This window comes from Cynocephalus volans, chromosome 16 (assembly GCF_027409185.1).
Source record: "Cynocephalus volans isolate mCynVol1 chromosome 16, mCynVol1.pri, whole genome shotgun sequence".
Classification (NCBI taxonomy): domain Eukaryota; kingdom Metazoa; phylum Chordata; class Mammalia; order Dermoptera; family Cynocephalidae; genus Cynocephalus; species Cynocephalus volans.
In genome coordinates, this window is record NC_084475.1 from 29,907,557 (window position 1) to 29,930,682 (window position 23,126).

Consider the following 23,126-nt stretch of genomic DNA (forward strand, 5'->3'; position numbering starts at 1 on the left):
GGTAAGTCTACGGACGAGGGAGAGATTCTAAAACAACAAAGTGACACTCCCGGCACATCTGCCGGTAAAGGAGGGATTTCAAAACCCAGACAAAAGTTGGAAGGGAAAGAAGGAGGCCTCTACCCTATGCAAGAGCTGGGGGCCTTAAAACAAGAATTAGAAGATTTAAATCTGGATGAGTCCGACTCCGATCCCCTCAGCCCTAGTGAGGAATCCGATTTGGAGGAGGAAGCTGCCAGGTACGAGGAGGAGAGATATCATCCCGACAGGCGGCGGAGACCACTCGGGGAGTGGAAATGCCGGCCGCCCCCAGTGGCCCCCGCACGGCCTGCGCCTTCGGCGCCTCCTCCTTACGTGCAGTCTTCTAATCCCTTCTCATTCCTCTCTGATAAAGTGAGGAAAAAGGTTCAAGCTGCCTTCCCAGTTTTTGAGGTTGAGGGCGGAGGGAGAGTTCATGCCCCCGTAGAGTACACCCAAATTAAGGATCTAGCAGAGGCGGTTAGAAAATATGGTGTAAATGCCAATTTTACTCTAGTAATGCTAGAAAGGTTTGCTGGTGTGGCTATGACACCCGCTGACTGGCAAATGTTGGCTAAGGCAGCGCTCCCTACCATGGGTCAATACATGGAATGGAAGGCGCTATGGCATGAGGCTGCACAAGCTCAAGCCAGGGCAAACGCTGCTGCACTGACCCCCGAGCAGCGAGATTGGACCTTTGATATGTTAACAGGCCAGGGCCCATTTGCCGCTGATCAGACGGCTTTCCCATGGGGTGCTTATGTTCAAGTTTCTAGCACTGCCATTAAGGCTTGGAAGGCACTCCCCAAAAAAGGGGAAGCTTCTGGACAACTTACTAAGATCATTCAGGGACCTCAGGAACCATTCTCAGATTTTGTGGCTCGAATGACAGAAGCAGCGGGGCGCATCTTTGGGGACCCTGATCAGGCTGCGCCTCTTGTTGAACAACTGATTTTTGAGCAGGCGACCCAGGAATGCCGCGCGGCCATAGCGCCCAGAAAAGGTAAAGGTTTACAGGATTGGCTCAGAACTTGTCGAGAACTCGGGGGACCCCTGACCAATGCAGGGCTGGCAGCTGCCATCCTCCAGTCGCAGAGACTGCCTAGACAGGGACAGCCAAGACAGGGGCGGAACCAGAGAGTTTGTTTTAAATGCGGTCAACCGGGACATTTAAAAAAGGACTGCCAAGCCCCGGACAGGGATAAGGGCCCCCAGAGTACAGACTCCCTCTGTTCCCGCTGTTCCAAGGGATATCATAAGGCTGCTCTCTGCCGTTCCATTAGAGATATCAAAGGGCGACTCCTTCCGCCGCTCACAGAACAACACCAAGTGGTTCAAAAAAACGTGAAGATGGGCCCCCGTTCCCAGGGCCCCCACAAGTATGGGGACAAGGCCAACCAGAGTCGAGGAGAAAGGGAGGAGAGCCTGTCGGAAGACACACAGGATTGGACCTGCACGCCTCCTCCGACTTCTTATTAATGCCACAAATGGGCGTCCAGCCGGTTCCTGTGCAGCCTATTCGACCCCTACTGCCTGGAACCGTGGGCCTTATAATTGGCAGAGGATCGTTAACTTTAAACGGTCTTATTGTCTACCCTGGGGTAGTTGACTGTCAACATAGCCCCGAGATCCAAGTCCTGTGCTCATGCCCAGGAGGAGTCTTTTCTATCACCAAAGGAGACAGGATAGCTCAGTTATTGCTCCTTCCAGAGGTTGCCAAACCTTCAGAGCCTGGACGAGAAAAAATGGGCTCCTCGGGCATGGATTCCGCCTACCTGATGGTCTCCCTAAATGAGAGACCTAAGCTAAAGTTGTGGGTTGAGGGAAAATTGTTTGAAGGCATTATGGATACTGGTGCAGATAAGAGTATTATTTCCACTCATTGGTGGCCAAAGTCTTGGCCTGTCATTAAGTCCTCACATTCTCTACAAGGCCTCGGTTATCAGGCCAGTCCTACTATTAGTTCCGCTACCTTGTCCTGGAAAACGACAGAGGGACAAGAGGGACATTTTACTCCCTACGTGCTTCCGCTCCCCGTTAACCTCTGGGGGCGTGATATTTTACAAAAGATGGGAGTTAAGTTGTCTAATGAATACTCCTCTCAAGCTAAGGAGATAATGGCCAAGATGGGTCATAAACAGGGAAGGGGTTTAGGAGCCAGGGAACAGGGCCGGGTTGAACCCATTCTCCCTGAAGGCAACCCAGGTAGACAGGGTCTGGGTTTTTCCTAGGCGCCATTGAGGCAGCACGACCCATTCCATGGAAAACGGAGGATCCGGTGTGGGTTCCCCAATGGCCATTGTCCTCCGAGAAATTGAGGGCAGCAACACAGATAGTACAGGAGCAGCTAAGGCTTGGACATCTTGAACTGTCCACCTCTCCCTGGAATACCCCGATATTTGTAATCAAAAAAAGGTCGGGAAAATGGAGATTGCTCCACGACCTGAGAGCCATTAATAAACAGATGAACTCTTTTGGCCCCGTACAAAGGGGTCTTCCGCTTCTCTCCGCCTTACCTAAAGGTTGGCCTTTAGTTATTATAGATATTAAGGATTGCTTTTTTTCCATCCCCTTATGTCCCCTAGATAAGCCCCGCTTTGCATTTACTCTCCCTTCACTTAATCATATGGAACCTGATAAAAGGTTCCAATGGAAGGTTTTGCCTCAAGGCATGACAAATAGCCCTACCATGTGTTAACTATATGTTCAAGAAGCTTTGAGGCCTTTGAGGCGCCAGTTTCCTTCCCTAATCCTGATTCATTATATGGATGATGTCCTGTTATGCCACAAAGATTTGACAGTTTTACAAAAGGCATATCCTTGCTTACAGTCCATCTTGTTACACTGGGGCCTACAAATTGCTGCTGATAAAGTTCAGATTGCAAATACTGGACATTTTTTGGGGTCTATTATCTTCCCTGATAAGATCGTCCCACAAAAGGTGGAGATAAGAAGGGGCCACTTAGGAATTTTCAAGATGGCGGCGGCTGCGGCGGCTGGCGCGGAGTAGCTGAGGTGGAAAAGGTGGCCACTGAGCCTCAGGCAGCCGGGAAGCTTGTGGACCTTCCTCTGGCCATCTCTTAAGGGAGGACTGCTGCTGCTGGCCGGTCGTGGGGGCTCAACACCACTTTGCCCCCGGCAGGAGAGGCTGCCTCATTTACAGGCAACAGCTTTGAAGTGTGGAGCAGGAAAAGAACTGATTCTTAGCTGCAAAACCGAGTCTTGAAACAGGGAACACGGCGCCAGGGCTGCTGTGGATGCAGCCAGGATCCCGGAGGCTGGGGCCGCACTGAAGGCGGCCAGCTGCCCTATTCAGGATTCGAGGTTTCAGACCGGCATTAAAGAAGATTCCTGGGAGCGCCCGAGCGGCGCCGCGACTGAACAGCCCGAGGCGGCAGCGCCGAGAACACGGAAGGCAACAAACCAGAGACAGAGCGAGCGCCCGACCTGGCACAGCACTGTGAGTGATCCCTGGCACAGCTCTGTTCGGGCGGTGGATGCCCACGCAGCTCCTGCCTGCACCACCAGGCCACTCACTGCCCCGGTGCTGCCTCCATTTTCCCAGGTGCGGGCAGCTCCGCCCTGCTCGGCCATCACTGAGCCCATTTGCTTGGCCTGGCGCGGGGCTTTCCGGACCCTGCTGAACGGCCTCCTCTCCCACTCCCTCCGCGGTTCTCTGGTGGGGCTGGGGGTGTGGGGCGTCCCGACCAGTTTTGGGAGGGCTAGGAAGTACGGGCGGGCCGACTGTCACTCCACCACACCCTGGACTCTGGCCCCGGTAAACTTCCTGTTACTGGGAGGCAGATACCATCTCTGCGACCACCAGTTTGGAAAAAAGCCTAACGAATTTCTGGTTGGGAATAGTGTGGTAGGAGAGTTCCCAGGTCCGCTTGAACCTGCCGGAGAGCAGGCTGCAGGCGGGCACTAGACTCGGTTTATACCAGGGGGATACAAAGGTGAACAAGACCCGAGAAAGATCTACACAGTGCTACAAAGGCACCCAGAGAGACCGGTCGTCTGTGCCTAGCAGAAACCTGGTAGACTTCCTGGGCGAAGCGGTGCTGAGCAGGGTCTTGAAGGCCCAGCTGATAGACGAGGGGTGCAGAAGACACGCCCCAGCCCAGCACAGTGTGCACAGAGGGGGGAGACGTGCGGCCAGGGAGGCGGAGACTCGACAGAAACCACACACCCGGTGGGGTCGCCACTGCACGATCTAACAGCCTGGGCCAGAGCACACGGAACGGGGAGAAGTCCTGTACAGAAAGTGAAAGCTCAACAGAGATCACACACCCTGTGGTACATGATCCACCAGCCCAGCAGAGTACAAGCTGACCAAAAAGGTGGATCCCCGGAGAAGCCCAAGACCCGAGGCAACCACACACACAAGACACTAGTGGCCAACTGAGCAGTCACGGCGGGAGCCATACCAAATTGGCAACCACAGCAACATCCTAGTTAGTCATTAGTCTCAAACTGGTGGACTGTGAAACCCCCTGCAACAATGAATAAACACCAAAAAAAAGACACCAGAAATACAAAAAATCAAGAAAGTACACCACCAAAAGTTAATAAATCTCATACTCTAGATCCTGTAGAACAAGAAGCCCTTGAAATAACTGACAAGGAATTTCGAGTGATAATTCTAAGGAAACTGAATGAGATACAAGAAAACTCAGCTAGACATCATGATGAAATGAGGAAAAGTATACAGGATCTGAAAGAGGAAATATACAAGGAAATCAATGTCCTGAAAAAAAATGTAGCAGAACTTGCTGAACTGAAGAAGTTATTCAGCGAAATAAAAAACACAACGGAGAGTTTAACCAGCAGGCTTGTCGAAGTTGAAGAGAGAACCTCTGAACTTGAAGATGGGCTGTTTGAAATAACACAAGCAGACAAAAAGAAAGAAAAAAGAATCAAGGACATGGAAGAAAATCTGAGAGAGATATCAGACAACCTCAAGCGCTCAAATATCCGAGTCATGGGTATTCCAGAAGGGGAGGAAAATGGAGATTCCATTGAAAACATATTCAACAAAATAGTGGCAGAAAACTTCCCAGGTATAGGAAAAATCACAAATCTTCAGATCCAGGAAGCTCAACGATCTCCAAACGTATTCAACCCAAAAAGGCCTTCTCCAAGACATGTCAGAGTCAAATTGGCAAAACTCAGAGACAAAGAGAGAATCTTAAAAGCTGCAAGAGAGAAGCGTCAAATCACCTATAAGGGAGCCCCAATCAGGTTAACATCAGACTTTTCATCCCAAACCCTAAAAGCTAGAAAGGAATGGGATGATATTTTCAAAATACTAAAAGACAAAGATTGCCAGCCAAGAATACTCTACCCTGCAAGGCTATCCTTCCGAAATGAGGGGCAAATAGTATATTTCTCAGACAAACAAAAACTGCGGGAGTTCACTACCACAAGACCACCCTTACAAGAAATCCTCAAGGGAGTACTAGGTTTGGTTCCTGAAAAATAACTACCACTGCCATAAAAACCTAAGAAAAATCTAAACCCGCTAGTACAATAAAAATGGCATTCATGAAGAGAAAACAAGCTAACAAAAACACTATCTACAACCTAAGGAACCAACAAACAAAGAAACCAAACAGTAAATCAGAAAGCAAGGAACAAAAGACACCTAAGACAACCAAACAACCAATAAAATGCTAGGAATAAATCAACACCTTTCAATAACAACTCTTAATGTTAAAGGCTTAAATTCCCCAATTAAAAGACACAGACTGGCTGACTGGATCAAAAAGCAGGACCCAACTATATGCTGCCTACAAGAGACCCACCTCACCCATAAAGATTCACACAGACTAAGAGTGAAAGGATGGAAAAAGATTTACCATGCAAACAGAAAAGAAAAACGAGCTGGAGTGGCTATTCTTATATCTGACAAAATAGACTTTAAACTAAAAACCATAAAAAGAGACAATGAGGGACACTACTTAATGATAAAAGGACTGATCCATCAAGAAGACATAACAATCATAAATATGTACGCACCCAATGTTGGAGCAGCCAGATTTATAAAACAAACTCTATTAGACCTAAAGAAGGAAATAGACACTAATACCATAATAGCAGGGGACCTGAACACTCCACTGTCAATATTAGACAGATCATCTAGGCAAAGAATCAGTAGAGAAACACAAGATCTAAACAAGACTCTAGACCAATTGGAATTGGCAGATATCTACAGAACATTCCACCCAACAACCTCAGAATATTCATTCTTCTCATCAGCACATGGATCATTCTCCAGGATAGATCACATATTAGGTCACAAATCAAGTCTCAATAAATTCAAAAAAATTGGAATTATCCCATGTATCTTCTCAGACCACAATGGATTAAAACTAGAAATTAATAACAAACAAAACTCTGGAAACTATACAAACACATGGAAATTAAACAGCATTCTACTTAATGACATATGGGTCCAAGAAGAAATCAAGCAGGAAATCAAAAAGTTTATTGAAACTAATGAAAACAGTGATACATCATACCAAAACCTGTGGGATACTGCAAAAGCAGTATTGAGGGGAAAATTTATTGCATTAAATGCTCACTTCAGAAGAATGGAAAGATGGCAAGTGAACAACCTAACACTTCACCTTAAAGAACTAGAAAAACAAGAACAATCCAATCCTAAAGTTAGCAGACGGAAAGAAATCATTAAGATCAGAGCAGAACTGAATGAAATTGAAAACCAAAAAACAATTCAAAAGATCAACGAATCAAAAAGTTGGTTTTTTGAAAAGATAAATAAAATTGACAAACCATTAGCATGGCTAACAAAAAAAAGAAGAGAGAAGACTCAAATAACAAAAATTAGAAATGAAAAAGGCGATATTACAACTGATTCATCTGAAATACAAGGAATCATTCGAGACTACTATAAACAACTATACGCCAACAAATTTGAAAATCTGGAGGAAATGGATAAATTTCTGGACACACACAAGCTCCCAAAACTGAACCGTGAAGACGTAGAAAATTTGAACAGACCAATAACAATAAAGGAGATTGAAGCGGTTATCAGAAGGCTCCCAACAAAGAAAAGCCCAGGACCAGATGGATTCACAGCAGAATTTTACCAAACATTCAAAGAGGAATTGACACCGATTCTTTACAAACTATTCCAAAAGATTGAAACGGACGCAAATCTCCCAAACTCATTCTATGAAGCAAACATCATCCTGATACCAAAACCAGGTAAAGATATAACCAAAAAAGAAAACTACAAGCCGATATCCTTGATGAATATAGATGCAAAAATCCTCACTAAAATACTAGCAAACAGAATACAGCAACACATACGAAAAATTATTCATCACGATCAAGTGGGATTCATCCCAGGGATGCAAGGTTGGTTCAACATACGCAAATCAATAAATGTGATACACCATATTAATAAACTCAAACACAAGGACCATATGATCATCTCTATAGATGCTGAAAAAGCATTTGATAAAGTTCAGCACTCGTTCATGACAAAGACCCTCTATAAGTTAGGTATAGAGGGAAAGTATCTCAACATAATTAAAGCCATATATGACAAACCCACTGCCAATATCATCCTGAATGGGGAAAAGCTGAAAGCTTTTCCTTTAAGAACAGGCACTAGACAAGGATGCCCACTCTCACCACTCCTATTCAACATAGTGTTGGAAGTACTAGCCAGAGCAATCAGAGAAGAGAAGGAAATAAAGGGCATCCAGATTGGAAAAGATGAAGTCAAACTGTCCCTGTTTGCAGATGACATGATCCTATATATCGAACAGCCTAAAACCTCTACAAAAAAACTCTTGGAATTGATCAATGATTTCAGCACAGTAGCAGGATACAAAATCAACACACAAAAATCAGTAGCATTTCTTTTCTCCAATAGTGAACATGCAGAAGGAGAAATCAAGAAAGCCTGCCCATTTACAATAGCCACCAAAAAAATAAAATACTTAGGAATTGAGTTAACCAAGGAGGTGAAAAATCTCTATAATGAGAACTACAAACCACTGCTGAGAGAAATTAGAGAGGATACAAGAAGATGGAAAGATATTCCATGCTCTTGGATTGGAAGAATCAACATAGTGAAAATGTCCATACTACCCAAAGTGATATACAAATTCAATGCAATCCCCATCAAAATTCCAAAGACATTTTTCTCAGAAATGGAAAAAACTATTCAGACATTTATATGGAACAATAAAAGACCACGGATAGCCAAAGCAATGCTCAGCAAAAAAAAATAAAGCTGGAGGCATAACACTACCTGACTTTAAGCTATACTACAAAGCTATAATAACCAAAACAGTATGGTACTGGCATAAAAACAGACACACTGACCAATGGAATAGAATAGAGAATCCAGAAATCAACCCACACACTTACTGCCATCTGATCTTTGACAAAGGCACCAAGCCTATTCACTGGGGAAGGGGTGCCTCTTCAGCAAGTGGTGCTGGGATAACTGGATATCGATATGCAGGAGAATGAAACTAGATCCATACCTCTCACCGTATACTAAAATCAACTCAAAATGGATTAAGGATTTAAATATACACCCTGAGACAATAAAACTTCTTAAAGAAAACATAGGGGAAACACTTCAGGAAATAGGACTGGGCACAGACTTCATGAATACGACCCCAAAAGCACGGGCAACCAAAGGAAAAATAAACAAATGGGATTATATCAAACTAAAAAGCTTCTGCACAGCAAAAGAAACAATTAAAAGAGTTAAAAGACAACCAACAGAGTGGGAGAAAATATTTGCAAAATATACATCTGACAAAGGATTAATATCCAGAATATACAAGGAACTCAAACAACTTTACAAGAAGAAAACAAGCAACCCAATTAAAAAATGGGCAAAAGAGCTAAGTAGGCATTTCTCTAAGGAAGATATCCAAATGGCCAACAGACATATGAAAAAATGCTCAACATCACTCAGCATCCGGGAAATGCAAATCAAAACCACATTGAGATACCATCTAACCCCAGTTAGGATGGCTAAAATCCAAAAGACTATGAACGATAAATGCTGGCGAGGCTGCGGAGAAAAAGGAACTCTCATCCATTGTTGGTGGGACTGCAAAATGGTGCAGCCTCTATGGAAAATGGTATGGAGGTTCCTTAAACAATTGCAAATAGATCTACCATACGACCCAGCCATCCCACTGTTGGGAATATACCCAGAGGAATGGAAATCATCAAGTCGAAGGTATACCTGTTCCCCAATGTTCATCGCAGCACTCTTTACAATAGCCAAGAGTTGGAACCAGCCCAAATGCCCATCATCAGATGAGTGGATACGGAAAATGTGGTACATCTACACAATGGAATACTACTCAGCTATAAAAACGAATGAAATACTGCCATTTGCAACAACATGGATGGACCTCGAGAGAATTATATTAAGTGAAACAAGTCAGGCACAGAAAGAGAAATACCACATGTTCTCACTTATTGGAGGGAGCTAAAAATTAATATATAAATTCACACACACATACACACATACACACACAAACCGGGGGGGGGGGAAGAAGATATAACAACCACAATTATTTGAAGTTGATACAACAAACAAACAGAAAGGACATGGTTGGGGGGGAGAGGGGGAGGGAGAAGGGAGGGAGGTTTTGGTGATGGGGAGCATTAATCAGCTACAATGTATATCGACAAAATAAAATTAAAAAATAAAAAAAAGAAAAAAAAGAAAAAAAAAAAAAAAAAAAAAAAAAGAAACTAATGAAAACAATGATACATCATACCAAAACCTGTGGGATACTGCAAAAGCAGTATTGAGGGGAAAATTTATTGCACTAAATGCTCACTTCAGAAGAATGGAAAGATGGCAAGTGAACAACCTAACACTTCACCTTAAAGAACTAGAAAAACAAGAACAATCCAATCCTAAAGTTAGCAGACGGAAAGAAATCATTAAGATCAGAGCAGAACTGAATGAAATTGAAAACCAAAAAACAATTCAAAAGATCAACGAATCAAAAAGTTGGTTTTTTGAAAAGATAAATAAAATTGACAAACCATTAGCATGGCTAACAAAAAAAAGAAGAGAGAAGACTCAAATAACAAAAATTAGAAATGAAAAAGGCGATATTACAACTGATTCATCTGAAATACAAGGAATCATTCGAGACTACTATAAACAACTATACGCCAACAAATTTGAAAATCTGGAGGAAATGGATAAATTTCTGGACACACACAAGCTCCCAAAACTGAACCGTGAAGACGTAGAAAATTTGAACAGACCAATAACAATAAAGGAGATTGAAGCTGTTATCAGAAGGCTCCCAACAAAGAAAAGCCCAGGACCAGATGGATTCACAGCAGAATTTTACCAAACATTCAAAGAGGAATTGACACCGATTCTTTACAAACTATTCCAAAAGATTGAAATGGACGCAAATCTCCCAAACTCATTCTATGAAGCAAACATCATCCTGATACCAAAACCAGGTAAAGATATAACCAAAAAAGAAAACTACAGGCCGATATCCTTGATGAATATAGATGCAAAAATCCTCACTAAAATACTAGCAAACAGAATACAGCAACACATACGAAAATTTATTCATCACGATCAAGTGGGATTCATCCCAGGGATGCAAGGTTGGTTCAACATACGCAAATCAATAAATGTGATACACCATATTAATAAACTCAAACACAAGGACCATATGATCATCTCTATAGATGCTGAAAAAGCATTTGATAAAGTTCAGCACTCGTTCATGACAAAGACCCTCTATAAGTTAGGTATAGAGGGAAAGTATCTCAACATAATTAAAGCCATATATGACAAACCCACTGCCAATATCATCCTGAATGGGGAAAAGCTGAAAGCTTTTCCTTTAAGAACAGGCACTAGACAAGGATGCCCACTCTCACCACTCCTATTCAACATAGTGTTGGAAGTACTAGCCAGAGCAATCAGAGAAGAGAAGGAAATAAAGGGCATCCAGATTGGAAAAGATGAAGTCAAACTGTCCCTGTTTGCAGATGACATGATCCTATATATCGAACAGCCTAAAACCTCTACAAAAAAACTCTTGGAATTGATCAATGATTTCAGCACAGTAGCAGGATACAAAATCAACACACAAAAATCAGTAGCATTTCTTTTCTCCAATAGTGAACATGCAGAAGGAGAAATCAAGAAAGCTTGCCCATTTACAATAGCCACCAAAAAAATAAAATACTTAGGAATTGAGTTAACCAAGGAGGGGAAAAATCTCTATAATGAGAACTACAAACCACTGCTGAGAGAAATTAGAGAGGATACAAGAAGATGGAAAGATATTCCATGCTCTTGGATTGGAAGAATCAACATAGTGAAAATGTCCATACTACCCAAAGTGATATACAAATTCAATGCAATCCCCATCAAAATTCCAAAGACATTTTTCTCAGAAATGGAAAAAACTATTCAGACATTTATATGGAACAATAAAAGACCACGAATAGCCAAAGCAATGCTCAGCAAAAAAAATAAAGCTGGAGGCATAACACTACCTGACTTTAAGCTATACTACAAAGCTATAATAACCAAAACAGTATGGTACTGGCATAAAAACAGACACACTGACCAATGGAATAGAATAGAGAATCCAGAAATCAACCCACACACTTACTGCCATCTGATCTTTGACAAAGGCACCAAGCCTATTCAGTGGCGATGGGACTGCCTCTTCAGCAAGTGGTGCTGGGATAACTGGATATCGATATGCAGGAGAATGAAACTAGATCCATACCTCTCACCGTATACTAAAATCAACTCAAAATGGATTAAGGATTTAAATATACACCCTGAGACAATAAAACTTCTTAAAGAAAACATAGGAGAAACACTTCAGGAAATAGGACTGGGCACAGACTTCATGAATACGACCCCAAAAGCACGGGCAACCAAAGGAAAAATAAACAAATGGGATTATATCAAACTAAAAAGCTTCTGCACAGCAAAAGAAACAATTAAAAGAGTTAAAAGACAACCAACAGAGTGGGAGAAAATATTTGCAAAATATACATCTGACAAAGGATTAATATCCAGAATATATAAGGAACTCAAACAACTTTACAAGAAGAAAACAAGCAACCCAATTAAAAAATGGGCAAAAGAGCTAAGTAGGCATTTCTCTAAGGAAGATATCCAAATGGCCAACAGACATATGAAAAAATGCTCAACATCACTCAGCATCCGGGAAATGCAAATCAAAACCACATTGAGATACCATCTAACCCCAGTTAGGATGGCTAAAATCCAAAAGACTATGAACGATAAATGCTGGCGAGGCTGCGGAGAAAAAGGAACTCTCATCCATTGTTGGTGGGACTGCAAAATGGTGCAGCCTCTATGGAAAATGGTATGGAGGTTCCTTAAAGAATGGCAAATAGATCTACCATACGACCCAGCCATCCCACTGTTGGGAATATACCCAGAGGAATGGAAATCATCAAGTCGAAGGTATACCTGTTCCCCAATGTTCATCGCAGCACTCTTTACAATAGCCAAGAGTTGGAACCAGCCCAAATGCCCATCATCAGATGAGTGGATACGGAAAATGTGGTACATCTACACAATGGAATACTACTCAGCTATAAAAACGAATGAAATACTGCCATTTGCAACAACATGGATGGACCTTGAGAGAATTATATTAAGTGAAACAAGTCAGGCACAGAAAGAGAAATTCCACATGTTCTCACTTATTGGAGGGAGCTAAAAATTAATATATAAATTCACACACACACATACACACACACACACACAAACCGGGGGGGAGGGGAAGAAGATATAACAACCACAATTATTTGAAGTTGATACAACAAGCAAACAGAAAGGACATTGTTTGTGGGGAGGGGGGGAGGGAGAAGGGAGGGAGGTTTTGGTGATGGTGAGCAATAATCAGCTACAATGTATATCGACAAAATAAAATTAAAAAAAAAAAAAAAAAAAAGAAGTAGATGTGAGAAAAACATTGGCTTTCTTATGGGAAATTTTGCTATTTTATGATTAACATAATTGGGTTTTGTCATAATAAATAATTTAATCCAAAAAAAAAAAAAAAAAAAAGAACTATAGAAAAAAGACCTAAGTAAACCCAAAACATGCAGAAGGAAAGAAATTAAACAGATTAGAGCAGAAATGAAAGATATTAAAGAAGAAAAAAACAGAGACGATCAATCAAGCCAAAAAAAATTCACTCAACATGATGTAGACAACTGAATAATCCTATACCTATTCAATAAATTATATTCATAGTAAAAAATTATTTTCTAAACATAGTTCAAAGAAGACAATTCTAGGCCCAAATTGTTTTACTAGTGAATTTTCCAAATGTTTAAGAACAAATAATACTAATTTTACATGATCTTTTTCAAAAAATAGAAAAAGAAAGAACACTTTCCAATATTTATGAGTCAAGCAATACCCTGGTAACAAAATAATAACGTTAAAGGAAATGAAAGGTACAGGCAAAGAGACTTCATGAACATAGATGCAAACATACCCCCCAAAATATTAGCAAATCAAACCCAGCAATATATGAATAGGATAATGTCAAGAAAATGAGAAAACAAGCCACAGATTGGGAGCTAATATTTACAAAAGACACATCCAACAAAGGACTATTACCCAAAATATACAAAGAATTCATAAAACTCAACAATAATAAAATGGACAACCCCAATAAAAAATGAGCAACAATACTTAAACAGACATTTCACTAAAAAAGATACACAGATGGTAAATCAGTATATAAAAAAGATGCTCAACATCTTATGTCACTAGGGAATTGCAAATCAAAACAAAAATGAAATACCACTACACACCTATTAAAATGGTCAATATCCAGAACACTGATACTAAATGCTGTTGAGAATGTGGAGCAACAAAACTCTCCGTCATTGACGGTGGGAATAAAAACTGGTACGGCTACTTTGGAAGACAGTTTAGTAGTTTCATACAAAACTCAACATATTCTTAGCATAGGATCCAGCAATTGTACTCCTGGGTATTTGACCCAAATAAGTAGAAAATTATGTCCACACAAAAATCTGCACATAAAGGCTTATAGCAGCTTTATTCATAATTGCCAAAACTTGGAAGCAACCCAAATGTCCTTCAATAGGTGAATGAATAAACAAACTGTGGTACATCCGGATGATGGAATATTATTCAGTGCTAAAAGAAATGAGCTATCAAGCCATGAAAAGACATGAGGAACCTTATTAAATGCATATTGCTAAGGAAAAGAAGCTAGTCTGAAAAGGCTAGATACTATATGATTCCAACTATATGAGTATGATGTTAGGCAAAACTATGGAGACAGTAAAGAGGTCAGTGGTTGCCAGGGGTTAGGAGGGAGAAATGGAAGAATAAACAGAGCAGAGACTTTTTAGAGCAGTAAAACCATTCCGTATGATACTCTAATGGTAAATGTCATTGTACATTTGTCAAAGTCTATAGAATGCACAATACCAAGAGTGAACCGTAATGTAAACTATGGACTTTGGGTGATAATGATGTGTCAATGCAAGTTCATTGACTGTAACAAAGGTACCACTCTGGTGCTGGATGCTGATAGTGGGGGAGATGGGGGGGCAGGGGAGGGGTGTATGAGAACTGTCTGAACTTTCTGCTCAGTTCTGCTGTGAACCTAAAACTGCTCTAAAAAATAAATTCTATTTTTTAAAAAAGGATAATACATCACAACCAAGTGTGATTCGTCCCAGGAATGCAAGACACATGGTGGAAATGAGCACACCTACTGCTCAGACTTGGTATCTAACATCATCTCTCACTAAAAACAATCAGGGCTCTTTGGGAAGTGGCTGATTCCAGGGATAGGGTAGAATAAATACATGATGAACCTAGAACACCTTGTCATATCAGAAATGTTCAAGACAAAACAAAAGAAAATGCTCAAAAACAGAACAAAAAATGATTGGATCATAGTAGAAGGACACAGGAGTCAGATGAAAGAGTATTCAGTGCCAATTTTGAGAAAACTGGTGGCCTAAACTAAGACCAATAATAAATTATAATCCGTTAAGGAAAAAATAGGAGTCTATGCAAATTAATTTGTTAATTAAGTAATTAAGGAAGAAGGGAGGCTTCTTGATTACAGTAGGATTTCAAGCATAAGAGATTATTGAGTGAGTGTTGGAGACAGAAGGTCATTCTTTTGCAGCTATCGTACCAAAAATTCAGGCAAGAATGGCCAAAAAATAAAAAATTTAGGGGGAAATTTTGATAAGTAGCATGATTGTACGGTCTTAAATTGTTTCCCCATGGAATGTTTATTAACTGTAAAAGACAAAATAGCAAATATGAAGTAGAGAAATTGGACTACTCCTTGATGGGTGATCAAAATTAACATGAGGATGTAATGTGTTTGTACACGTGATATCCTGAAAAGGACACGGTATCTCTTATATAGTATAAGAGAAGCCAAGAAAGGCTGAAGCACTGTTCAGGTTAAAGGAAACTAAAAAGACATAACTAAATATAATACCCATATTGGAGGAAAATGAATACTAGAAAAAGACATTGTTGGATCAATTGATAAAACTGCAAAAGTCATGTGCTGTTTAACATTTTGGTCAACAATAGACCTCATATACAATGGCGGTTCCATAAGATTCAGGAGCTGAGGAGTGTAGTAGCTGTACCGTCAAGGTTTGTGTGAGTATACTCTGATGTTCACACAACGATGAAATAGCAAAGGGACAAATTTCTGAGAACGTATCCCCACCATTAAGTGATGAGTGACACTATAGGTGTTATTGTATTAATTGTAAACTTATTGTATTAATGTTATTGTATTAATGTTAAACTTATTAAGTTGATAGTAATAGGTGATTATGTAAGAGAATTTCCCTATTCTTATTATTTTATTATTTTATTTCAGTTGTAAGGGGAACTGAACCTTTGACCTTGGTGTTATAAAGCTGTGCTCTAATGGACTGAGCTAACCAGCAAGCCCCCAACTTCCCTATTCTTAGAAAATGTACATTCCGATATTTAGAAATAAAGCATCATAATGTAGGCAACTGACGTCCAAACGATGCAGATAAGGAATTTATACACAACACGTAGAGTTAGACAGAGCAAGAGGACAGAGAGTGAGAGACAGAAAGAGATGGGGATGACAGAGCTGAAATCATAAATCAAATGGGATGGAAAGTTAACAGACAAGGGAATCTAGGCAAAGTATATAATGCACTATTCTTATTCTTGCAACTTTTCTGTGAGTTTGAAAGTATTTCCGAATAAAAAGGTTTTTTAAATGATGTATATCTGTAGGTGATAACAGAAAGTTCCACTAAACAAATTGTGTGAAAAAAAAAACAACAAGGTGCTATGAAATCAGTATGATATGATTCTGTTGTATAGATTTAAAAACCATTAAAATCAGGAAGACGAGAGAGAGAGCGAGAGAGAAGCACGAAATAAAATAATTTCTTCTGGAAGAACATTGAAAAGAAATTGTTAACCATACCTATGTGTGCAGTATTGAAAGAGAAGCCTGAAGAGGGAAAGACATAGGCTTATTTTTTCATTTTCATCATTTGAACGTTTTAGTTAAGTGAATTTATTTTTAATAAATTAAAAATGAGAAAATACCTGATGAGAATACATTTTCTTTTATTACACAAGACAAATGTCAATGGGAATATAAGTAATATTATTTAATAATTTGGTTTGAACATTCAATTTTATCCGATATATAGAATGTGTGTATCTTATATACTATTAACCAAAGTATTTTTAAGGTGCTGAAGCCTCACCCTTGGGAAAAGGACCCCTCCTACCTATCTGCTTTTAGAAGATAAACTTGACATCATGAGGACTCCTCTGCTTCAGAATATTTGAATGTTCAAATTCAAAATTAAAGAGCAGAGGTCACCTTAAAGTTGTGACAAAACCGAGGTAAGCATGTCCCAGGCTATGTCCTCTCTTTCTGTCCCCAACCTCAGGCCTTTACAGAGGAATGAAAAGTGGTTCTCCAGGTTCAGAGCTGAACACCATCCTGTACTACTTAGTTAGAAATATGGTTCTGTATACATTCAAGCCTGATACTAATTCATCTGCTATGATGTTTCAGGGTTTCATCTAACAGAAAATTTTCCTTCTCTGGAGTACTTTTTAAAAGATCAGCTCAGCTAGTTAAGGTCCCCTAAAGCCATGCCCAAAAGCCCTCTAAAGCAGTGCCTCTCAAACTTACATGTGCCTATGAATCAGCTAGGGTTTTTGTTAAAATGCAGATTCTGACTCAGTAGGTCTGGAGGGGCCTGAACATCTGCTGAGGCATTTGTGACAAAGCCTCTAGTGAGTCAATGCTGTGGTCCAGGGACAATCAGGTTGAGCAGTGAAACCGAAGAACCGAGAATAGTTAGGGATGAGGCATAGGCCTGAGCTTTTTCCTGCTGCCCTTTTTTAAAATCTAGTAATGTTATCCCTGCCTTTGTCAACCTAGAAGTCCCCAGGGATACTTGAGGGCAGACACTGTATCACTTTCAACTATTCTAGTCTGGACTGAGACTGTCATCTCAGAAATTTTAGTCACAGTCAGTCTTTAAAAAGATAACACTTGTGAAATGTGCCCATCGGGTATTTTTAAAGCTATTGGTGACAGTGCTAAAGAAAAAAAAAAGTGAACAGCTAACTAGTTGTCTATGTAGTGGAAGAATCAACTTACAATCATGCCATGAATACTTTATCTTGGTTAAAACAAACAAACAAACAAACAAACAAACAAAAAACATGCCGTGGACCTAATCCATGGGCAAACACCAGCCCCCAAGGACGTCTCAAACTGTTTTAAGAAGAGTTGCTTAAAAGGTGTTTTTCTATGCATATCTGTCATGTTAAATCCACAAGTAACCTCTGTACGAAGCAAGAATCATGTATATTACTTCTGACAGCAACTATTATCTTCATTTTGTATCTCTTACAAGCCCATCAGGCAGAGAGCAGCATTGTCTGCCTCAGGACCTCCTTCCACATCTATTACACCTGCAGGAAACCAGTATTTTAAGACTTACAGTTAATTGTCCCTTGTGAAAAGGATAGGAATGAAAAGACTCAGGAAAACTCATGGAATCCATGGAATATCAATCAGAGTGTAAAAATCATTAATCTCTCAAGATAAGTGATTTAGCAGGAAACAGCCCGGATTTTATTAAAGACTAAAAACCCTGTTGCATTCTCCGAACAGTTTAAAAAGAAAAGTCTGTTGACATCAAACATGTAGCCCACATGGATTGAATTAGGTCACTGTTCGTGTTACAGTTTAAGATTTCATAAAGTACAGCTTGTGGTTAAATCATGTGTTTCAGTTCCAAAGGACTGGTTGATGACTTCCCAGTCTTCTCAATATTGTACCACAAGTGATATTTACCCGAGCACCACCGCAGCACTCTTCAACCTGGTCTTAATAATCCAGCCCCCACTTCTGTAGCCCACTCCACATTTTGATTCCCACTAAACAAATACTTGTGGTGTGTTCGTGGGCTGTTTAACTGCTGTCATACTTGGCTCGGGGCAGCATTCCATGAAGAAAGGGGACACATCTGTGGCCCCTGGGTTAAATGTTGCTGGGAAAGGGATTTCACGGAAAGCACTACGACTTCTTTTTCTTTTTTGAAAGGTGCATTGACAATTGATGGAGACAAAACTGGGACAGCTGCACAAGCGGGACAATTCTTCAAAAGTCTAACAAGGAGTTTGTTTTTCTCCACTGTCTCCCTTACTTTATTTGAGGACCCCAAATGCTAAAACCTTAGAGTATTTTTGGATAAGCAGGAAACAGAGAAGACAATAGAAGGGAGAGATTCCTTTACTCATATGCAAGGTCTCCAGATGCTTCAGTTTCTGGACTTCTTAGCACCGCTCTGGGCACAGACTTAACCACTTGGGAGCTCACATAGACAAGGAATGTTTATTCATCTCAGTATCTTCCTGTTTCTAGGATTAGAGGCTGTCAAAAACAAAGACACCAGCAAGTCCATGCTGTCTGCCTTGTTTCACTTAATTCATTTTGTTTGCAGTCATAACAAGCATGTTATTTATTTAGTTGTAAGTACATACCAAAGTAAGGATGCATTCACTTTAATCCTTTAATTTAACAAGATCACATACTTTAGGAAGCCAAAGGCTTTACAGCAAGATTAGAATAAAGAGTTCTGTTTCCTCTTAGATTAAAATAGATATCCTGAATATTTGATTTGTGGTATATCATTATGTTTGATATTTAGGTGCTCTCTTGCTGGGGTCTAAATTAGTATGTTTATTAAATTCCCTCTAAGTGGCATTTTACCCACTGTGTTTACATTTAGAATCATCTTTCATGATAAAGTCTGTCATAAAATGGGAAAACTGATTTACCGCCTACAATTCTTCCAAGTTTGGTAGCTAAGACCCATCTGTCAACAGAAATAAAGCATACACACACACACACACACACACACACACACACACACACACACACACACACACACACACACACACACACACACACGATTTGTTTCCTTAAAAGATTAGTGGCCCCTTAGCTCACTCCCCTTTTTAGGTCCGTTTTTAGCAATAGGAGAGAGTACTAAATCAGTTTATTTCTTTTTTGCTTCCTGCCAATTTTTTTTCTTTTCAGTGTGCTCTCTTTGCACCATTAGGTCAAGCAGGATTTGTTTTCAAAATCTTCTCTAGCCTGATAAGGTTTTAAGGTTTAGGCATAAACAAAGTTTTGAATCGGGTATTGTTTTCTTGGCAAACCACAATTCAAGCATCTAATCTTAAGATATAGATTAAGGTAAATTTTTAAATAAATTTAAAATAAATAATCAGGTTGGCTTGAGAAAACTACTCCCCAAAATATGTTAATCTGTGAACGGAAATGTTTAATAGCTAACAATAACAAGACTATCAAAATAGTAGATCAGTTTCTACAAGGGTTTTGGAGTGACGAGTTTTTATGAAGATGACTTGCTACCCGCAGATCTGGCTGACCTCCCTGCAAGTAAAGACTAACAAATGGTGAGATATTTGAGAGTTAAGTAAAGGCCTGATGGCCCTAAGATCTATTTTCCAGAGTCTGGGGCAGTAGCTGCCCTTCTCACATTAGTCTTTTTTTTTATATATATATATAAAAGCAGAAACAACTTTTCTCCAGCTTGCCTATCTTCTGTACAGTCCCTCTACCAGTGAATATCCCACCTCTACTTTATAAACCAGCACATTCCAAGTCTACACAAGTCAAACCTCCAGCATAGCAAAAAGCATAACATCAAGCGAAGAGCACTCGGTAACACCTCAGCCTGAAGCGACTTATCAGGATAACTAATTCAAACACCTGGTAGTTCCTGGAGAACTGGCATTCAGAGGACGTGGGTTGTGCTGAGAGGGGAGAGAAATGTCTGAAGAATGGTCAAGTGTCATGAGGGAAGCTGGGCTTCTGAGAGGAGCAGCTTGTACATAGCGGAAAGAGAACTGGAGGCCTGGAGTCAAACGGGCTTGGGTCCGTGCTTCTCCCACAGCATCCTCACTTGTCAAGAAGTGTTCCAAATTCTACACGTACTGATTCATTTCATCCTCCCAACAACCCTAAGAGACAAGAACTATTAGTATCACTGTCTTCATTTTACAGATGGGAAAACTGAGGTATAGAAAGTTTAAGTAGCTTGCCTGAGGTCGCACAGCTCCTAAGGGGTGAAGCTGGAATTTGCATCCAGACAGACTGGCTCAAAGAGTCCACATCCTCAACAATCTTTATGCTAACTTTATGATGCCCCATAAAGTAAGTGACTTAACTTCTGGGTCTCAAGGGTCAATCAGGAAACCAGAGATAGAAATATTTACATCCAAGTGGTGTTGCGAAAAGTCAATGGGAATATGCATGGTAATCATTAAAAATGGGTTTCCTCCTTAAAGAGATGAGGTATCTGCAGAAAGGAGAACAAAGAGGGTATGAAAGGGGAGCTTTGCCAGCCTCGCTTTGGCTGGCATGTTCCTGGGCTTCCCACAGATGCCCCATGTGCCCCCAGCCTACTAGGATATGTCCTGTGCCAGTTGTTCCTCCAGCCCCGTCTGCAGATTAATGAGCAGCTGCTTAAGAAGGACCACAGGGCACTTTCATCTCCAGCACAACAAAAAGAAGCAATCAAGCAGAGAATATTAATAACGAGCCAAATCCTCATCTTCTGAAACTGCAACGGAAAACTTGGGTTATTTGTTTCAATATGTTTTCATTCTCACTGCATGAGCGAAATTCCTTAGCACTGACTGGGTAAGAATTCAGCCTGCAGAGAATTAATTCCATTTACCAGAAGCTGCCTTTTCCCCTTCACTTTACATTTTCCAAAGAAAGACATTGTTTTGATGTTGTCACATCAACAAATATGTATTCACTTCCCACAAAGGTCCTGGAGGAGGCTGTAGCCAGACGAGGGGAAACGACATGCAATTGGGGATTAGAGGAAGAAGGCTCTACTCCTGGGTCTCCCATCTTCTGGGTGACCCCTGATTTAACCCCTCAATGTTTCTTGGCTATTCCCCCATAAACTGTGAAAAACTCCCATGTTCCCTTCCAGCTCTAACTCAATAAGATCCTAGTCACATGGCCCTTGTGCTTGCTATTTAAGCAAAGCAATCAGTTGAAAAGCAGGGGGAAAGATCCCCCAGATTTCCATTTTTGTACTGAATTTAAATTTAGTGCTGTTAAAAGAACAACCAAGACTGGTGCTTGTAACAGGAAGTTGTAAATGCACCCCCTTGCAGTTCCTGGTATTTGGGTTTGCCTGTAGTGATGGGAAAAGAAAACAGCCCTGCTGTGCTCCAACTGGGGCTGCAGTCAGCACGTCAGCACGTAGATCCCGAGACTAATTCTGATGATGCTTGCACATATCACCCAGGTGTTCCAGTATCTTACAATGTATTAAAAGGTTGGTCTTGCTGCAAGAGAAGAACAAGTGACTTTTGATTTCTTAAGCATTGTAGGCCGTACAAAATGTGGGCATAATAGTGAGAAGCCACTTGAACCAGTCAAACCTGAAGTCAAGACTACTGAGAAGAAAGAAGTATCTGAATTGAAACCCACATTTCAGGAGCACATCATTCAAGCCCCTAAACCAGTAAAAAAGCAGTAAAAAGGCCAAGCCCAGACGAACCAATGACAAATGTGGAATTAAAAATATCTGCCTCCATAAAACAAGTACTTGATAAATTTAAACCACGATCAGGGAATTAAGAAGGTAAGAAAGAAGATGATGGTGATGAGATGACGATTGGGACCTCATGTAAAAATGGGTGTTGAAAGACATATTAGGGTCCCCAGAGTCTAGAAGAAGTCTGTGTATATCACTCTGGAGTTCCTATTTTTTGTGAGGGGCTGAAATACTGAAACTGTTGTAAAAGAAAAACTTCTGATTTTAATACATTCTCAGCCCAAGAGTGCTGCACAACAGAGAGACACATATGGACTAAAAGGGATGCGGGGGGAAAAGTTGGTCCAAGTAGACGTGACTGGCATCAGACGGGGAGTGAAGTCACCATTTCAGAATATACTAAAAATTCGCTTCTAGAACTTAGTTGAGTAGAAGCAAATAGTACTTCGTTAAGTGTGCATATCGTATTTGAAGCAGAGAAAGAATTTCACCAAAATGTGAGATTATGGGGTGTGATTGCTGTAAAGTGAAGTTATGTAACTATGACTGCAATGAAGATTGAGATCGCCAGGAGAAAAGCTGAACCTCTGCGATGGGCAAGCCTTGAACTGCCTGCAACCCCAAACCAGAAAAAACAAAAAGAAGGTATAACAAATTGAGTGGGAGGGGAAAAAAGCAATTGCCTATTTAAGAATTCTTAATAATGTGTGGTAAAGTGAGGGCTTGCTGCTGTAATCTTTTGTTGTTGATGCTGTTGAATCTGGTATTTCAGGGTCAACATTAGGTTTTTGAAAGCTAAAGTCAGTTCATCTTTTTGTGTCTACCCTCTTCCTTTTCAATTATGTAAGGTTGATTATACATTTCTCCTCACAGATAGAATAATAATTGTGTCCTATACTTGAAGC

At 40.6% G+C, this 23,126-nt stretch overlaps 1 protein-coding gene and 1 pseudogene across 1 annotated transcript; both read left to right on the forward strand.

Annotated features, from left to right (window-relative positions):
* Nucleotides 1–381: 381 nt before the first annotated feature.
* LOC134364557 (igE-binding protein-like) lies at nucleotides 382–1,497 on the forward strand (the record flags this gene model as incomplete). The annotated part of the gene is made up of 1 exon (XM_063080445.1): nucleotides 382–1,497. A coding segment is annotated over one exon (1,116 nt), but the record flags the coding sequence as incomplete, so codon positions are not given.
* Nucleotides 1,498–21,863: 20,366 nt separating this feature from the next.
* On the forward strand, nucleotides 21,864–22,880 carry LOC134364494 (cysteine and histidine-rich domain-containing protein 1-like; annotated as a pseudogene).
* Nucleotides 22,881–23,126: the final 246 nt, after the last annotated feature.